The sequence below is a fragment of the Salmo salar genome, chromosome ssa26 (genome assembly GCF_905237065.1).
Source record: "Salmo salar chromosome ssa26, Ssal_v3.1, whole genome shotgun sequence".
Lineage (NCBI taxonomy): Eukaryota > Metazoa > Chordata > Actinopteri > Salmoniformes > Salmonidae > Salmo > Salmo salar.
Genome location: NC_059467.1, coordinates 24,370,376 through 24,384,355, shown reverse-complemented (window position 1 = coordinate 24,384,355; position 13,980 = coordinate 24,370,376). Strand labels below are relative to the sequence as shown.

Here is a 13,980-nt window from a genome sequence, read left to right as displayed (position 1 = left end):
ATGTATATTTCCTTCTTCTAAATGGAGTCGGAGATTATAAATCATTCACAAACCTTCAGTTTATGGTTTAAAGAAATAAATACTTTTCGCTCTAATGTTGCATCTTTACTTTTTGGGGATTTTGCATCTTTGGGACCTTGTCTAAGTTACCAATGTTGTTTTTGACTTGAATAAGTCTAAAACAACATATATACAGAGACTTAAGAAACGTTGAATCCCATGCAATTATGTATGTACTCTCCCCTACATATTTATTTGGACAGTGAAGCTAAAATGTTTAGCTCTATACTCCAGCATTTTGGATGTGAGATCAAATGTATTATATGAGGCAACAGTACAGAATGTCACCATGTCACCACAGCTTCACTGTCCAAATAAATACGAAGGGGAGTGTATGTATAGCAGGATTGTTTGCAGGATTGATTGAATAGCTAAGTCCCTGTGAGACTGCCAGAGTGATACTCCTTTGCGCTACGCTTGAGAAATTGTTGTTCTGATATCACTCATTGTTAAATGTAAGGCCTGCTGACCTCTCAGGGAGGTCCCCCATCAAATGATTCGTTTCAAATCATAATTATATGATAATTCTATCACGTCAAGGACATCAAATACAGCTGTATTACTTTTTAAATGGGTGCATATCATGAGTGCCGGGATCCAGATCCTAATCTTGAAAGTGTAATGCTGACTAATTTTGGCAGTGCAACCATTTGGTGAGTCTAAGGAGTGGCAGTGAATGAATTGGGAATGACCAATCAATGGCACATTTTTCAGGTGATTAATGAACTATGGAATGATTCAATTGCCACACCTTCAACCCTTAGCCTACAATTTCTGTGCCCCCACAGAAATCAAATTAAGATAATAAAAAAATACCCATCAAAATGCGTCTTTTTAAGTGAAGTGGTTGAGGCATCAGTGCAGAGTCCAATTTCTCTTGTCTTATATGGCTAGACGGGCTGACATTTCCTCCTAATTTCAAGATGGATTGAAAGCTGCTATACAGTACATACAGCAAGACATAAAGCAAGACAGGCTTTATTAAAGGGGAAGTTCAGGATTTTACAACTTGTCATTAGATGGTTCCTCATCCTAAAAGTAGTCTGTGGGCCAGGAGAAACTGTAATCAGTTCTCTAAACAGCCACTACAAATGTCAGCTAACTTTAGCCACTGCTAGGTAAACATCTATGGAAGTGATGGGGGGAGGTGTGCAATTGTCAAAATGTCAAATAAATTCAAATAAACTTAATATTTGGTTTGATGTTACTAAAAGGCGATTAAGTCATTTTTTAAAACATGCACATGTAAAGGACGTCACACTGCTTGCTTAGCGAGTGCCACGTCCTGATTCGGCTCACACCGAGGCTCAAACCCAGGACCTCTGACTTGCTAGTATGCATGACTGCCCTCCTATTTGACCCAGGTCTGGTATTTTTCTTGCTTCAACTCTGACCCAACTACCTTTGATGCATGGTATATGTACAGTACTGGACATCTGTACCAATGACACAACATTATTAAGCTAATTCATGGCTATAGGGATATATGGCATAGAGCTCTCTGGTTGTTGTGTCCAGGTGTGAATGGCCCTTTGGTGTCTATTCTAGTGTGTAGTCTCCATGGCTCTGTGGGTAAATGACTAAAGCCAATTATTTTGCAACATGTTATGGAAAAATGACACATTATTCTTCTTGTGGCGTTAAACATGAATACTGGTATAATATACAAACGGATTTATTTGGTAACACTTTACTTTAAGGTAGGCTACACATACAGTATAAACCACTTGTTTTTAGTTTATAACTCTTAGTAGCTGTTTCAGTGTGGAACTAATAAAGACAGTGTGTTATTTACAGAAATAGTAGCAAGTGCTAATACATAGTTGCCTTTCATATTTAAAGATACTTGCAGAGATATTGTCCAGAAATTACCTCATTTGACACATTACATTCATATGGAGAGCATCACTGTCCAAATTCACATGGAGACCACTGTACAGTATACTAGCAGCAAGTGATAATACATAGTGGTCATTCTAATTAAAGATACTATGGAAAGAAGTTTAGTTGCTAATTGTTATTAGATGCGTATGTACTGTACATGCAGATGAACTACACATTAGTGGCTAATATGTGTACCAACATATAAAATGTTACAATTTATTTACTTTCAAGGATATGACTATATGTTTAAATCACAAGATGGTATCCAATATCCTTAATGAGAACTTGTTCTCAACTAGCCTACCTGGTTAAATAAAGGTGAAAAAATAACTAAATAAATAGTCTTGTCAAAGACTATTAATCTTTCTAACCCTTGTGTGAAATGAATGAAAAGCTCAGTAACAATTGCATTTTCTAATCTCAAGTCAAGTGATGCTTTGCAAATGGAACACAGCTTTCAACAATACATTCTATTAATTCACAGTTTTAATGGACGTATTTTGAAGCCAAAAAGGGGTTTTCATGCCAAAGCACTCTTTTTGAACTTTAGTTCTGGGTCGTTCCATTTGATTTCAATCCATTTTTGACCGCACCCCTTTTGATTTGAACAAAACTTTCCATACTTATTTGCCGTGGTAGAAGCTGTCAGAAACATTTATGAGATAGAGGTTTTCAAAGTTGACCCATTTTGCATACCCCACCCTACCATGAGACATCCATGTCTTCAGCACTGAAAAAGATAAACGGTTGAGTTTGATATCATTTAAAACCTTACAAACAGGGTTGTAAAACAATTTGATAAAATCTTGAAAATATATTTTTAAATAAAACTAGATTATTTTTTTTATCCACAAAGAAGGCTTCCGGTCCACACACTGTCAGAAATCAACTTAAATAGGAATGGCTATTCTATTATCTATATTTCTATGATTTCAATAGGTTTTGTGTGGAAGATTGACAGCATAATTTAAAACAACTGATATTCCCATTCATTTCAACATTCTGTGATATGTGGAACTTCAACCATTTTTGTGCTGTCCTTTAAAAGTTAAAATGTTGATTTTATCAGCCAAAACATGACACACAACCTGTATTCAAGAGCGTGCAGTGTCTAAACCGATGTCGAACACAACACAAAAACCTCAGATGATGTAAAATAGGGTCTAAGCTACAAAATATGCAGAACAATATTTTTTGAATCAGTTCATGCATTTTGGGATAATTGATGTTAAAGGTAAAAAAATGTCAATTTTTCTAAAAACTAAAAATTCTTCAAGATATTATAATTTTTTGTTGTTGTTGACTAACCTGTTTGCAAGCTTTTCAATTATATCAAACTCATGCCGTTTGTCTTTTCCAGTGACAAAGACATGGATGCGAAATGGGTAAACTGTGAGCACCTATGTCTCCTAAATGTTTTGGCATTCAGGTCCAAAAAGTTTGTTTCTGACTATTTTACTTAACCTTTATTTAACTAGGCAAGTGAGTTAAGAACACATTCTTATTTACAATAACAGCCTACCGTGGAACAGTGGGTTGACTGCCTTGTTCAGGGGCAGAATGACAGTTTTTTACCTTGTCAGCTCGGGGATTCAATCCAGCAAACTTTCAGGTTACTGGCCCAACGCTTTAACCATTAGGCTACCTGCCGACTACTTCTATGATGGGCAAAAATGTCTAGAAAGTTTTGTTCAAGTTAAAAGGTTTGCAGTCAAAAAGTTAATGAAATCAAATGGAACGACCCTTCTACAAGAATATTGACATAAGGACATGAGATGGTGGAGTTACATTACACAACACCACATAACCACATTGTGCATTGCAACAATACTAATGGCATTTTGAAAATGTTTCGTGTTTATAAAACAATTAATTAGTAAAGTAAACAAGGGTTTTCCTTCATATCAAGTCATGAGCAATATTGCCATTGTGTGTAAAAACTCTTTGTGACATGAGAAACAATAAGACATTTCAGCCTCAGTGTAAGGACAATAGATTGAATCAGTAATCACTCTTATCATAGGAACACACCTGCATCGTGTTATGTTGGTCTATTAAATGAGTCATAAGAGATAAACAAATGAACACAAACACTTTATGACCTGTTTTGATGCTTTATTTAGTCCATATATATATATATATGAATTAATAAATACAATGAATCTAATAGATTAACTACTGCAACTTGTTTATTACACGTTTTTCTGTGCAATGAGAAAATGGGGTTTAAACCTCTCATATTGGTATGAGATGGCCATAAAATGCTTGGAACGGAGCCAGCCCTTCTGCCACACCTTCACGTCCAGAAGAACCAAGGACCTTCCCTTCACTCAGGTGGTATAAAGCCAAGAACCAACAAGTACCTTTCTCATACCACCTGTGTTCACTACCCAGAGGATGACCATGGGGACAACACAGACACCCACATGGGTGTTAATATGGATGGCTCTGGCGATTGGTTTAACTGCCTCTCAAAGTGGTAGGTAGAATCCATGATTTTGTTTTACATGAAACCTTGTACTTTAGTGTTGACAGGGCTAAAATGTATGTTACCATATGTCATAGCACTCTCACAATAGCTCCAATGTTTATCTAATTGGACAGCCTAACAATGAGGGAATATTTGACAATGCTAAGTCCTGCTTTTAAGTGCTTTTAAGCACGAGTTATGATTGATGATTAGGTAAATGTAGGATTGGCAAGAGAACTACAAAACAGAGCCCGAAATACACAGGATTCCACAACGATTTACAGTAAAACTTCATGCAACTTATTAACATACACTTTGATTTCAGAGGATACATCAAAGGCCACAGTTAACATCATCCCCTCAATGTCAAGGATGCCTGAGATTGCAGGTAAGCTTCATAATACATGTGCTATACAGATGTGTGAGCCCTGAGGATGATGACAATGATTAACACTGCAGCCTTACATATCCACAGACAATGGTGAAAGGACAATAACCATGATGGAGACAGTCATAGCAAGTTGTGCAACAGGTTTTGTGGATTAGCTGTTTTTGAGAAGCATGAAGTAGCCTAAATAATTCAGTTCCTAAACATGATAGAGTTTGGATGTACATTGAAAGTTCTTGGTTTTTAGTTGATCAAATATTGAATTTGGCGTTTACTAATATAGCCCATAGAAACGCCTTGAATAACACGTTCATAAATGCCAAGAAAATGTATCCTAAGGAATAAGGTTTTGAAATGTCTGGAGATAAAAGAAAGCTCAGGAAATATTAGTTTTTTTTACACATATTTAACCCCTTTTTTTGTTGGCACAAAACTACCGCCATGCTTCCATTAAGTGACACTTGTGGGGGTCGTAGACCAAACGTTTCGGACGCTACAGACAGAGGTTAGCACATCGGTGGTACTGACACCAGACGAGTCCCGTGACACCATGGAGTGGTGATATTAGTTCGTAGGCCAAATCGTTCGGACGCTAAAGAAGTTTTCGTGAGAATACCAATTTTCAAGATGTCCCCTGGTGTGACAAACAGCTCTGTAGCTCTACCACTTTCAACTGCAGATGCGGAAGGTCGACATACTGTAGGTGGATATGGTGGATTGAGATGCAACCCATGCAAAAAAACTGATATCTTTAGCTTAAACTGACAGATTTTGATGATGATGTTTTCATGATGTTAATTAGATTGACACACGGGTGCGTCAGTAGACTCTTATGGTGAGTGAGTGAGGCCAATCTAGCAGTCAACCAATGGACTACTAGTTAAAAGCAAGATCTTACAAGGGGCACAAATTTGAAATAATTCTGTTCCCCGTTGTCTACTCATTTCTTTCTCTGTATCTAAAGATAAAACCTGCTGAATTGTATGCTATCATAGCTGAATTGGTTATCCATTTCCTCAGGAGTGAGTCCTATACATAATGGCCAGGTCTGCAGCACATGGGGTAACTACCACTTCAAGACCTTTGACGGAGACATCTTTCAGCTCCCCTCCACCTGCAACTATGTTGTGACCTCACTGTGCCATAGCAGTTATGAGGATTTCAACATCCAGATGAGGCGGCAGGTGGTGGACAACCAGCCCACCATTAGCAAGATCACCATGAAGCTGGATGGCGCAGTGGTGGAGCTATCCAAGGGTTCCGTTGTTGTTAATGGGAAGAAGTAAGTTCGTCAAGAATTTCTCATGTAGCAGTATTTCTCAATCAGTGCTCAAGTAGTTGGATGTCATATTGTTGTCCCAGTCGCTTTGACTTAAAAGATTAGACGCAACCTTATACTGTGTAATTATGCTCCAGCACATATTTACAGTGATTGAGATGAGATTGCTGTTTTTATACTACCAATGAAAATGTCTTAAAATGAAGTCAATTGATTGGTTGGTCTGACTAAGTTCTAGTTGAATCTAGTGCTTTGTCTTCCTCTTCCTCCAGTGCCACCTTACCATTCAGCCAGTCTGGTATTCTCATTGAAGAGACTCCCTCCTACATCAAGATCAAAGCAAAACTGGGATTGGTAGCCATCTGGAACCAGGAGGATTCCTTCTTGGTAGTACAACAATTATGCATTTATGAATATTTCTGTTGTGGAGTTAGGTTTCTGCAGTGTGGTCAATGTCTGCATTTGAAGGCCTGTGCTGTGGTGGGCACTTGGAATGAATGTAGGCACTTGGAATGACTATAGGTAGTACTAATCTAAAGTTATTTTAAGGAATAGGTTGTCACTGCGGTTAAATGTTCGTTTTGTTACAGTCATTTCCCGTTTTTGTCGAGTGTTATGCGGTGATGGAGGTAAAATGTCGCCCTAAAATGTCTAATGGTCTTCTATTTCAGGTGGAGATGGACATCAAATTCAGAAATAAGACCTGTGGTCTATGTGGAGATTTTAATGGAGTTCAACAATTTGATGAGTTCTATAGCCATGGTACATTTTCACTGACATTATCAACACGTCAACCATAGCCTATTATTTGGAATACAGTTGACATTCAACAATAATTTGATTTATTTTTATGCCAAAGGTATGAAATTGTCCCCTGTCGACTTCGGAAACTTCTGGAAATTGGATGGTCCAACTGAAAGCTGTACTGAAAATACACTGCCTTCGAATCATAAATGCCCCAATCTGGTAGGTTAAACTTTAGCGCTTATGATAAGAATAGGGATATTGGCTACGCTGCTGTGTACTTAACAACATTTAAAGTGGGGCCTGAAATTACTGACTCCCTTGATAAAGATGAGCAAAAATGACTATACTGTATACTGCTACAGTATATATGCTCCATTTCTTGGAAAAATATATTATTTTATACTAATACAATTGCTCTGAGAAAGAGATTTTGTTTAAAAGTCATATTTTCTTTCTCTCCAGTCAGGGGTCAAACACCCCTGTTTTCAAAACCTTTCAACACCACACCTTGAGAGAATAATAGGACTGAGCCTTTTTCTAAAATGTTTTATGAGTTGGAGAACATATTGGGAGGGATTTTAGACCATTCCTCCATACAGAATCCTTCCAAATCCTTGATATCCTTTGTCTGTGCTTATGGACTGCCCTTCAATTCAAACCACAGATTTTCAATGGGTGTCAAGTTCAGAGACTGGAAAATAACCCCTTTTTGCAATGGCCATCTCAGTCTCTCTTTGAAACCCACTGAAAATCTGTGGTTTGAATTAAAGAGGGCAGTCCATAAGAACAGACTACGATTATCAAGGATCCTAATCAGTGGAGGCTGCTGAGGTAAAGACGGCTCGTAATAATAGCTGGAACGGAGCAAATGGAATGGCATCAAACACATGGAAAACATGTGTTTGATGTATTTGATACCGTTCCACTAATTCTGCTCTAGCCATTACCACAAGCCCGTCCTCCCCAATCAAGTTCCCACCAATCTCCTGTGCTCCTAATATGTTCTTCAACTCATAAAACATTTTAAAAAAGGATTATTGCAGTTTTCCTCGCAAGGTGAGGTATTGAAAGATAGTGAAAACAACGATGTCAATAATTTTGACCCCTACCTTTTAGAGATTTATTTTGTATTACTTTTTAGACAAAGTCTCTTTCTAGAAGCAATTGTATTAATATAAAATTAAATATTTTCCCAAATTTGTTTTGCATACAATATAGTTACATTTTTGAATTATTTATTTTATACAGTCCTTTCTACTCGTCTTTATCAAGGGTGTCAATCATTTCAGACTCCACTGTATGTGTCCTAATTATAACATCTCTCTGTTTTTGTTTGATAGAAACCAGTTTGTGAGCAGTTGCTCTCCGGTCCTGCCTTCAGCAGCTGTAAGGACTTGTTGGCCATCGACTCATTTGTTGAGGCCTGTGTATCTGACCTGTGCCACTGTGATAACAGCACCAACTCCTTCTGCCTGTGCAACACCATCTCAGAGTACTCCCGCCAGTGTGTTCATGCAGGCGGGAAGCCACAACAATGGAGGACTGAACAGTTCTGCTGTAAGCATGCCATTACTCCCCATATCAAAAATCTAATCGCACATTGGTTAGTTGCAACAGTATACTAATATTTTGAAATAACCTTATCTTTGCAGATAAGACATGCCCCTTCAACATGGAGTACCAGGAGTGTGGAAGCCCCTGTGTTGACACCTGCTCCAACCCTGAGAGAGGCCAGTTGTGTGAGGAACACTGCTCAGATGGCTGCTTTTGTCCTCCAGGTAGGTAGACATATTTAAACGTTCTCTGCACATCCTCTTCTTCAAAGAGATGTGATAAAATGCATTGGAATGTAGCAGACTGCATACTGATAGAATGCAAAGCAATTGATTCCATATTGTGGACCGGACTATGTTGCGTTACAAAGGCAACTACACATTTGGTCAAAAATATTTGATCTGTTGTAATGGCCAGGTATGTTATCTGATTCATGTGGTATTTAATTTCCTGACACAAACAAGCCAGTTGATCAGAATATATTATGGAGTGTCAGAAATGATTGTCTGTCTAGACAGAAAAATACTTTGAATTCAGATTTTGGAGTAAAAGAAAACACATAGTTACTGCGTTTTGCCTTTGTAGGGCAGTATGTTGGGATGGAGACATAATAAACACATGTATGCTATCACCCAAAGGAACCGTTTTTGATGACGTCAACAAGAATGGTTGTATCGCCTTGAGTCAATGCTCCTGCCGCCACAATGGAAAAACCTACGCACCCGGAGAGTCTTATTCAAGCACTTGTAAAGATTGGTAAGAGAACCTGGCTAAGAATTTTGACTTGAGACTAAAAGTTATTCCCGCAGTGACAATTTGTAAGTTCCATTGAATAATTGATATGTTGCCCTTAGCTCCTGTGGTGGTGGTCAGTGGAAGTGTGTGGACAAGGACTGTCCTGGCACCTGTGCTGTGGAGGGAGGATCCCACATCAACACCTATGATGGAAAAGCATACACCTTTCATGGGGACTGCTCTTATGTTCTGACCAAGGTCAATATGCAGTTTCCTCACCTAAGATCTGTGTGCATCAATCTCATCCACATAAGACATCTTAAAACTTGTCAACTTTTTTGTAGTTATTATGTCTGTATTACAGCTTTGTCTACAGCTTCTTTACTTTTCTTCTAACAAATCCAGGTTTATGATGAACATTGTTATCAAACTATATAGAACAGGGCTCTCCAACAATGTTCCTGGAGTGCTACCGTCGTGTAGGTTTTCACTCCAACCCTAATTTAGGGCACCTGATTCTACAAATTAGCAGGTTGATGAGCTGAATCATGTTAGTTACAACTGGGTATGGAGCAAAAACCTACAGGAGAGTAGCTCTCCAGGAACAGAGTTGGAACAATACTATTCATCTTGTATTCATACGTTTATCTATTGAGAAATCTGGGTTGTTCATGTTTACTCTGTCTCTTGTTTTACACTGAGATATTGATTTTTCCTTTTATTAAGGCAAATATTTGTAACAACTTATTCATGTTTTTTTCAGGACTGTGATGGGATGCAATTTACTGTACTGGGTGATCTGGTGCAGTGTGGGCTTTCTGACAGTGAGACTTGTCTAAAGGCTGTTACCCTGTCCCTCTCAGAAGGAGCCACTGTAAGTATTCTTTGACTGACATGCTCTCAGCCTTTGACTGCAGTAGATGTTTTTCCCCTAATATTGTTAGGTTTTAGACTTTAATGTATAATTTGAATATCATGAATAAGAATATGGATACGCAATGCCCCTCTATGCAGGTGATCAACATACAACCCAATGGAAAAGCCTTTGTAAATGGAATCTATTCTCAGCTGCCCTTTTCTGTTGGTAAGTTAGAGTTGCACAATAAACATACCGTACTATCAATGTAGTCATGACTAGGCATACATGAAACTTGTGTCCTACAGGTAAGCACATCATTGTATGGGGAATACATAATGATTATTGGGAATGTCGTGATGGCGATGGAACTTTATCATTCAACACTGACACATATATTTTAATGCTGCATCATACTCCTTCCTCTTCCCACTTTGTTCCTTATAGCTGGAGTAACTATTTTCAGAGCCTCCTCATTTTTCATCATCGTCCAGACCACCTTTGGCCTCCAGTTGGAAATCCAACTCTCACCAATCATGCAGGTCTATATTGCTGCAAGCACCGTTTGGCAACAGAGAACTTGCGGTATGTCAAATCATCCTTTGACCAACCACCACAGTCCACTGAGGTGTTCATGTTCTGGGAATGATTTATTTTCCCTGTATATAAATACATGTTCACCTTACAGGTCTTTGTGGAAACTTCAACAACAACCAAGGAGATGATTTCAAGGTCCTGAGTGGAGTGACTGAGGGCACAGCCATTGGTTTTGCAAACACCTGGAAAACACGAGCCAGCTGCCCTGACATCAAGAGTAGCTTTGAAAGCCCCTGCAGTTTAAGTCTTGACAATGGTAGCTGCATGGTTTATCACCTTTCCATGTCAGTTTTAAATGTTATGGAGAATGGTGCAAGTGTTTCTTAAAGTTGGCCTAACTAATTCCTGTGGTTTTCACTATTTCAGAGAAGTATGCCCAGCACTGGTGCTCTCAGCTGGCTGATCCTAAAGGGTTGTTTGCTCCATGCCACGCAGCGATAAGCCCAGACATGTACAAAGACGTGAGACTCCATCATCATACTATTCATTTCTGAATATTTCATGAGCATAGCTAATACACAGATGTATGTATCATGTGATTACAGCTGTTATGGGGCAATTGAGAATCATTTTGCTTGCTGTTAAATATTGTTTTCTGCGCAGTGTTCGTGCATATTATGCACACACAATTAATTAAAACTATTGTACAGTATAATATGGATGCTGTTCTGACTGTGGTTTTCTATTCAGAACTGCATGTATGACAGCTGTAACTGTGAGAAGAGTGAGGACTGCATGTGTGCTGCCGTCTCCTCTTATGTCCACGCTTGTGCTGCCGAGGGTATCCAGCTCAGCGGCTGGAGAGACACTATCTGCAGTAAGTGACAATCACACCATAATACCTAAGAAGATGTGTCAATTGTGGGAGAATAAGATACAAATATGATAAATATTTACATCTAATAGTAATTGTTGCCATCCCCAGACAAATACTCCACCTCGTGCCCTAGCACCATGGTCTACAGCTACAGCATAAAAAACAGTGATCGCTCCTGCCGCTGCTACAGCGACTCTGACTTTACCTGTTCAATCACCTTCGAGTCTGTGGATGGGTGTGTCTGTTCTGAGGGAACCTACCTGGATGATGAGGGCAAGTGTGTTCCACCAGCCAGCTGCCCTTGTTATTACAAGGGCTCAGTGGTGTCCCCTGGAGAGGTCATCAGCAAGGATGGAACCATGTGGTATGGACCGAGTTATTTACTTACCTATAGTCAAACTGTATATCAATGTAATTCACAACACATTTTATTTTAAAGGTATATTTTTGGGACTTTATGAACCAAGGGCCTTGGGCCTTGCTTTCCTGTAGTGAGCATAGGGACATTCAAGTACCATTAACACCATTTTATTTCAGCACCTGCAAGGAGGGCAAACTCCATTGTATTGGAGATTCATCTGATCATCCATGTAAGTTCATGTATATAAATTGTCAAAGCATCTCACAATTTTTAGATATTGTACTGTGCTAGGCAACACTGAATTTGAAACAAGTCTATTCTTTTAATGGCACTCTGTCCAATCCTATATACACATGTGGTGTGTGGTAGTAGTATGCTATTGGCAACAGAACCAGGCAATGTGCATGTTGAATTATCATCTCTCCATCCTAGTACACACTTTATAGAGCATATTGATTTTGTGAAAGACACAACAGAGTCATGATACATGAATTCCCTTTATTTCCACAGCATGTGTTGCACCAATGGTTTTCTTCAACTGCTCCAATGCAAGCCCAGGAGTGAGAGGGTTAGAGTGTCAGAAGAGCTGCAATATTCTGGATATGGCCTGTGTAGGTCCCCTATTTACTTCGTCTCCAGACCGTTCCACACAGCGGATATAAACCTGTGTACAAAACATTAAGAACACCTTCCTAATATTGATATTAATACACAATCTGTCTCAATTGTCTCATGGCTTGAAAATCCTTCTTTAACCTGTCTCCTCCTCTTCATCTACACTTATTGAAGTGGATTTAACAAATGACATCAATAAGGGATCAATGTTTTCAGCTAGATTCCCCTGGTCAGTCTATGTTATGGAAAGAGCAGGTGTTCTTATTGTTTCTACACTCAGTGTATAGTCATCTAATGCCCAAAGGATTGTGAATAAAAAATCGAGTGTAAAATATAAACTTTCAGTTTTTTATATATTGATAAAGTTAACATAGTCTCCAAGCTATTGTGCACAGCGTATATAAGCCTGGTACATCAACGATTCAATTTTGTCCTTAGTGGGAGTGATCATATAATTCTATGGTAGTTTCCTTATTGAGTATAGTATTTGTCATCATTTAATTTGAGCGAATCACACGACTGCGAGGCGTGGCTCTGTGCTTGTGGTGTGCTAGTGTATGGGGGAGGGTTATTGGGAAGGTTTTGTGGGAGATGATTGTTTGGTAGATTAAGCCGAATAAACCAATATCTATGCGCTGGGAGTTTCTCCTGGTCTCTCTGTATTGACTAATGGCTAACGAAGGCCAAGTTTGACCTTTTGGTCCACAAGACTCTTCACGCATTTGGGCTGAACTTTCTGGGAACCAGATGAACTTATAGTTAACACCATTTTTACACAACATATTTTCAAATAAATAATTTTCATTTTACAGATCAGCACAGAGTGCATTTCAGGCTGTATGTGTCCCTCTGGACTGGTATCCGATGGAAAAGGAGGCTGCATCAAGCCAGACCTTTGTCCTTGTTCTCACAATGCAGCTACTTACCAACCAGGAGACAGAATCAAGGTCGACTGCAATACCTGGTAAGCTCATCTTGCCTCATTTGGGGTTTTAAACCAATTAAGACTTCAGTCTGATATCTGTTTTTGCCACTTTCAGCACTTGTAAAGACAGAAAATGGCAGTGCACAACTAACCTGTGCCATGGAACCTGTGCCATTTATGGAGATGGACACTACATTACTTTTGACGGGAAACGATTCACTTTCGAAGGAGACTGTGAATACACTCTTACAAAGGTATGCTTGCAGGGTAACATGATAGTCTAAGTGATCAACAGCAGTATTATTTGTTTTATTAAGTATTAATACATGATGACCAATAAGGGTTTGTGTTCATTCTTTTAAGGTATATACTGTAGGTGTTTCTGGGGAGTCTGAAAAGCAATATTTGAAACTGTTTGGACATTATCTGCTGTTGCTTTGTGAATGCTGCTGTAGCATTCCCAACGAGATGAACCTTTTCATTATTTCAATGATTGACTTACCACATGTATGGTTGGAGATAATGTACCATCCACCATAATACTGTGTTGGCTGTTGTTTCATTCATGACTGAAATTGAGTCTACCTTAAACAGGACTACTGTGGAAACAACAATGCCAATGGCAGCTTCAGAGTCATCACTGAGAACATTCCCTGTGGAACAACAGGCACCACCTGCTCCAAGGCCATCAA

General features: G+C 38.9%; 1 protein-coding gene across 1 annotated transcript; it reads left to right on the top strand.

The window, feature by feature from the left end:
• The first annotated feature begins 4,299 nt into the window (after window positions 1-4,299).
• LOC106587440 (mucin-5AC) lies at window positions 4,300-12,515 on the top strand. Its single transcript, XM_014175836.2, has 19 exons — window positions 4,300-4,423; window positions 4,740-4,802; window positions 5,823-6,084; window positions 6,354-6,468; window positions 6,753-6,843; window positions 6,941-7,047; window positions 8,169-8,385; window positions 8,481-8,606; window positions 9,021-9,138; window positions 9,237-9,375; window positions 9,881-9,991; window positions 10,132-10,201; window positions 10,421-10,558; window positions 10,662-10,826; window positions 10,937-11,031; window positions 11,261-11,387; window positions 11,496-11,751; window positions 11,925-11,977; window positions 12,259-12,515. The coding sequence occupies exons 1-19, from the start codon at window positions 4,342-4,344 to the stop codon at window positions 12,408-12,410; spliced, it is 2,487 nt and encodes an 828-aa protein (XP_014031311.2). The 5' UTR covers window positions 4,300-4,341; the 3' UTR covers window positions 12,411-12,515.
• The last annotated feature ends 1,465 nt before the right edge of the window (window positions 12,516-13,980 follow it).

Excerpts from the sequence above, each read along its gene's own strand:
- LOC106587440 (XM_014175836.2), top strand. The coding sequence starts at position 4,342 with ATGACCATGGGGACAACACAGACACCCACATGGGTGTTAATATGGATG. Across the intron at positions 10,202-10,420 it reads TCAGCTGCCCTTTTCTGTTG|CTGGAGTAACTATTTTCAGA; the intron begins GTAAGTTAGAGT and ends TGTTCCTTATAG. Across the intron at positions 11,032-11,260 it reads GCCCAGACATGTACAAAGAC|AACTGCATGTATGACAGCTG; the intron begins GTGAGACTCCAT and ends TTTTCTATTCAG.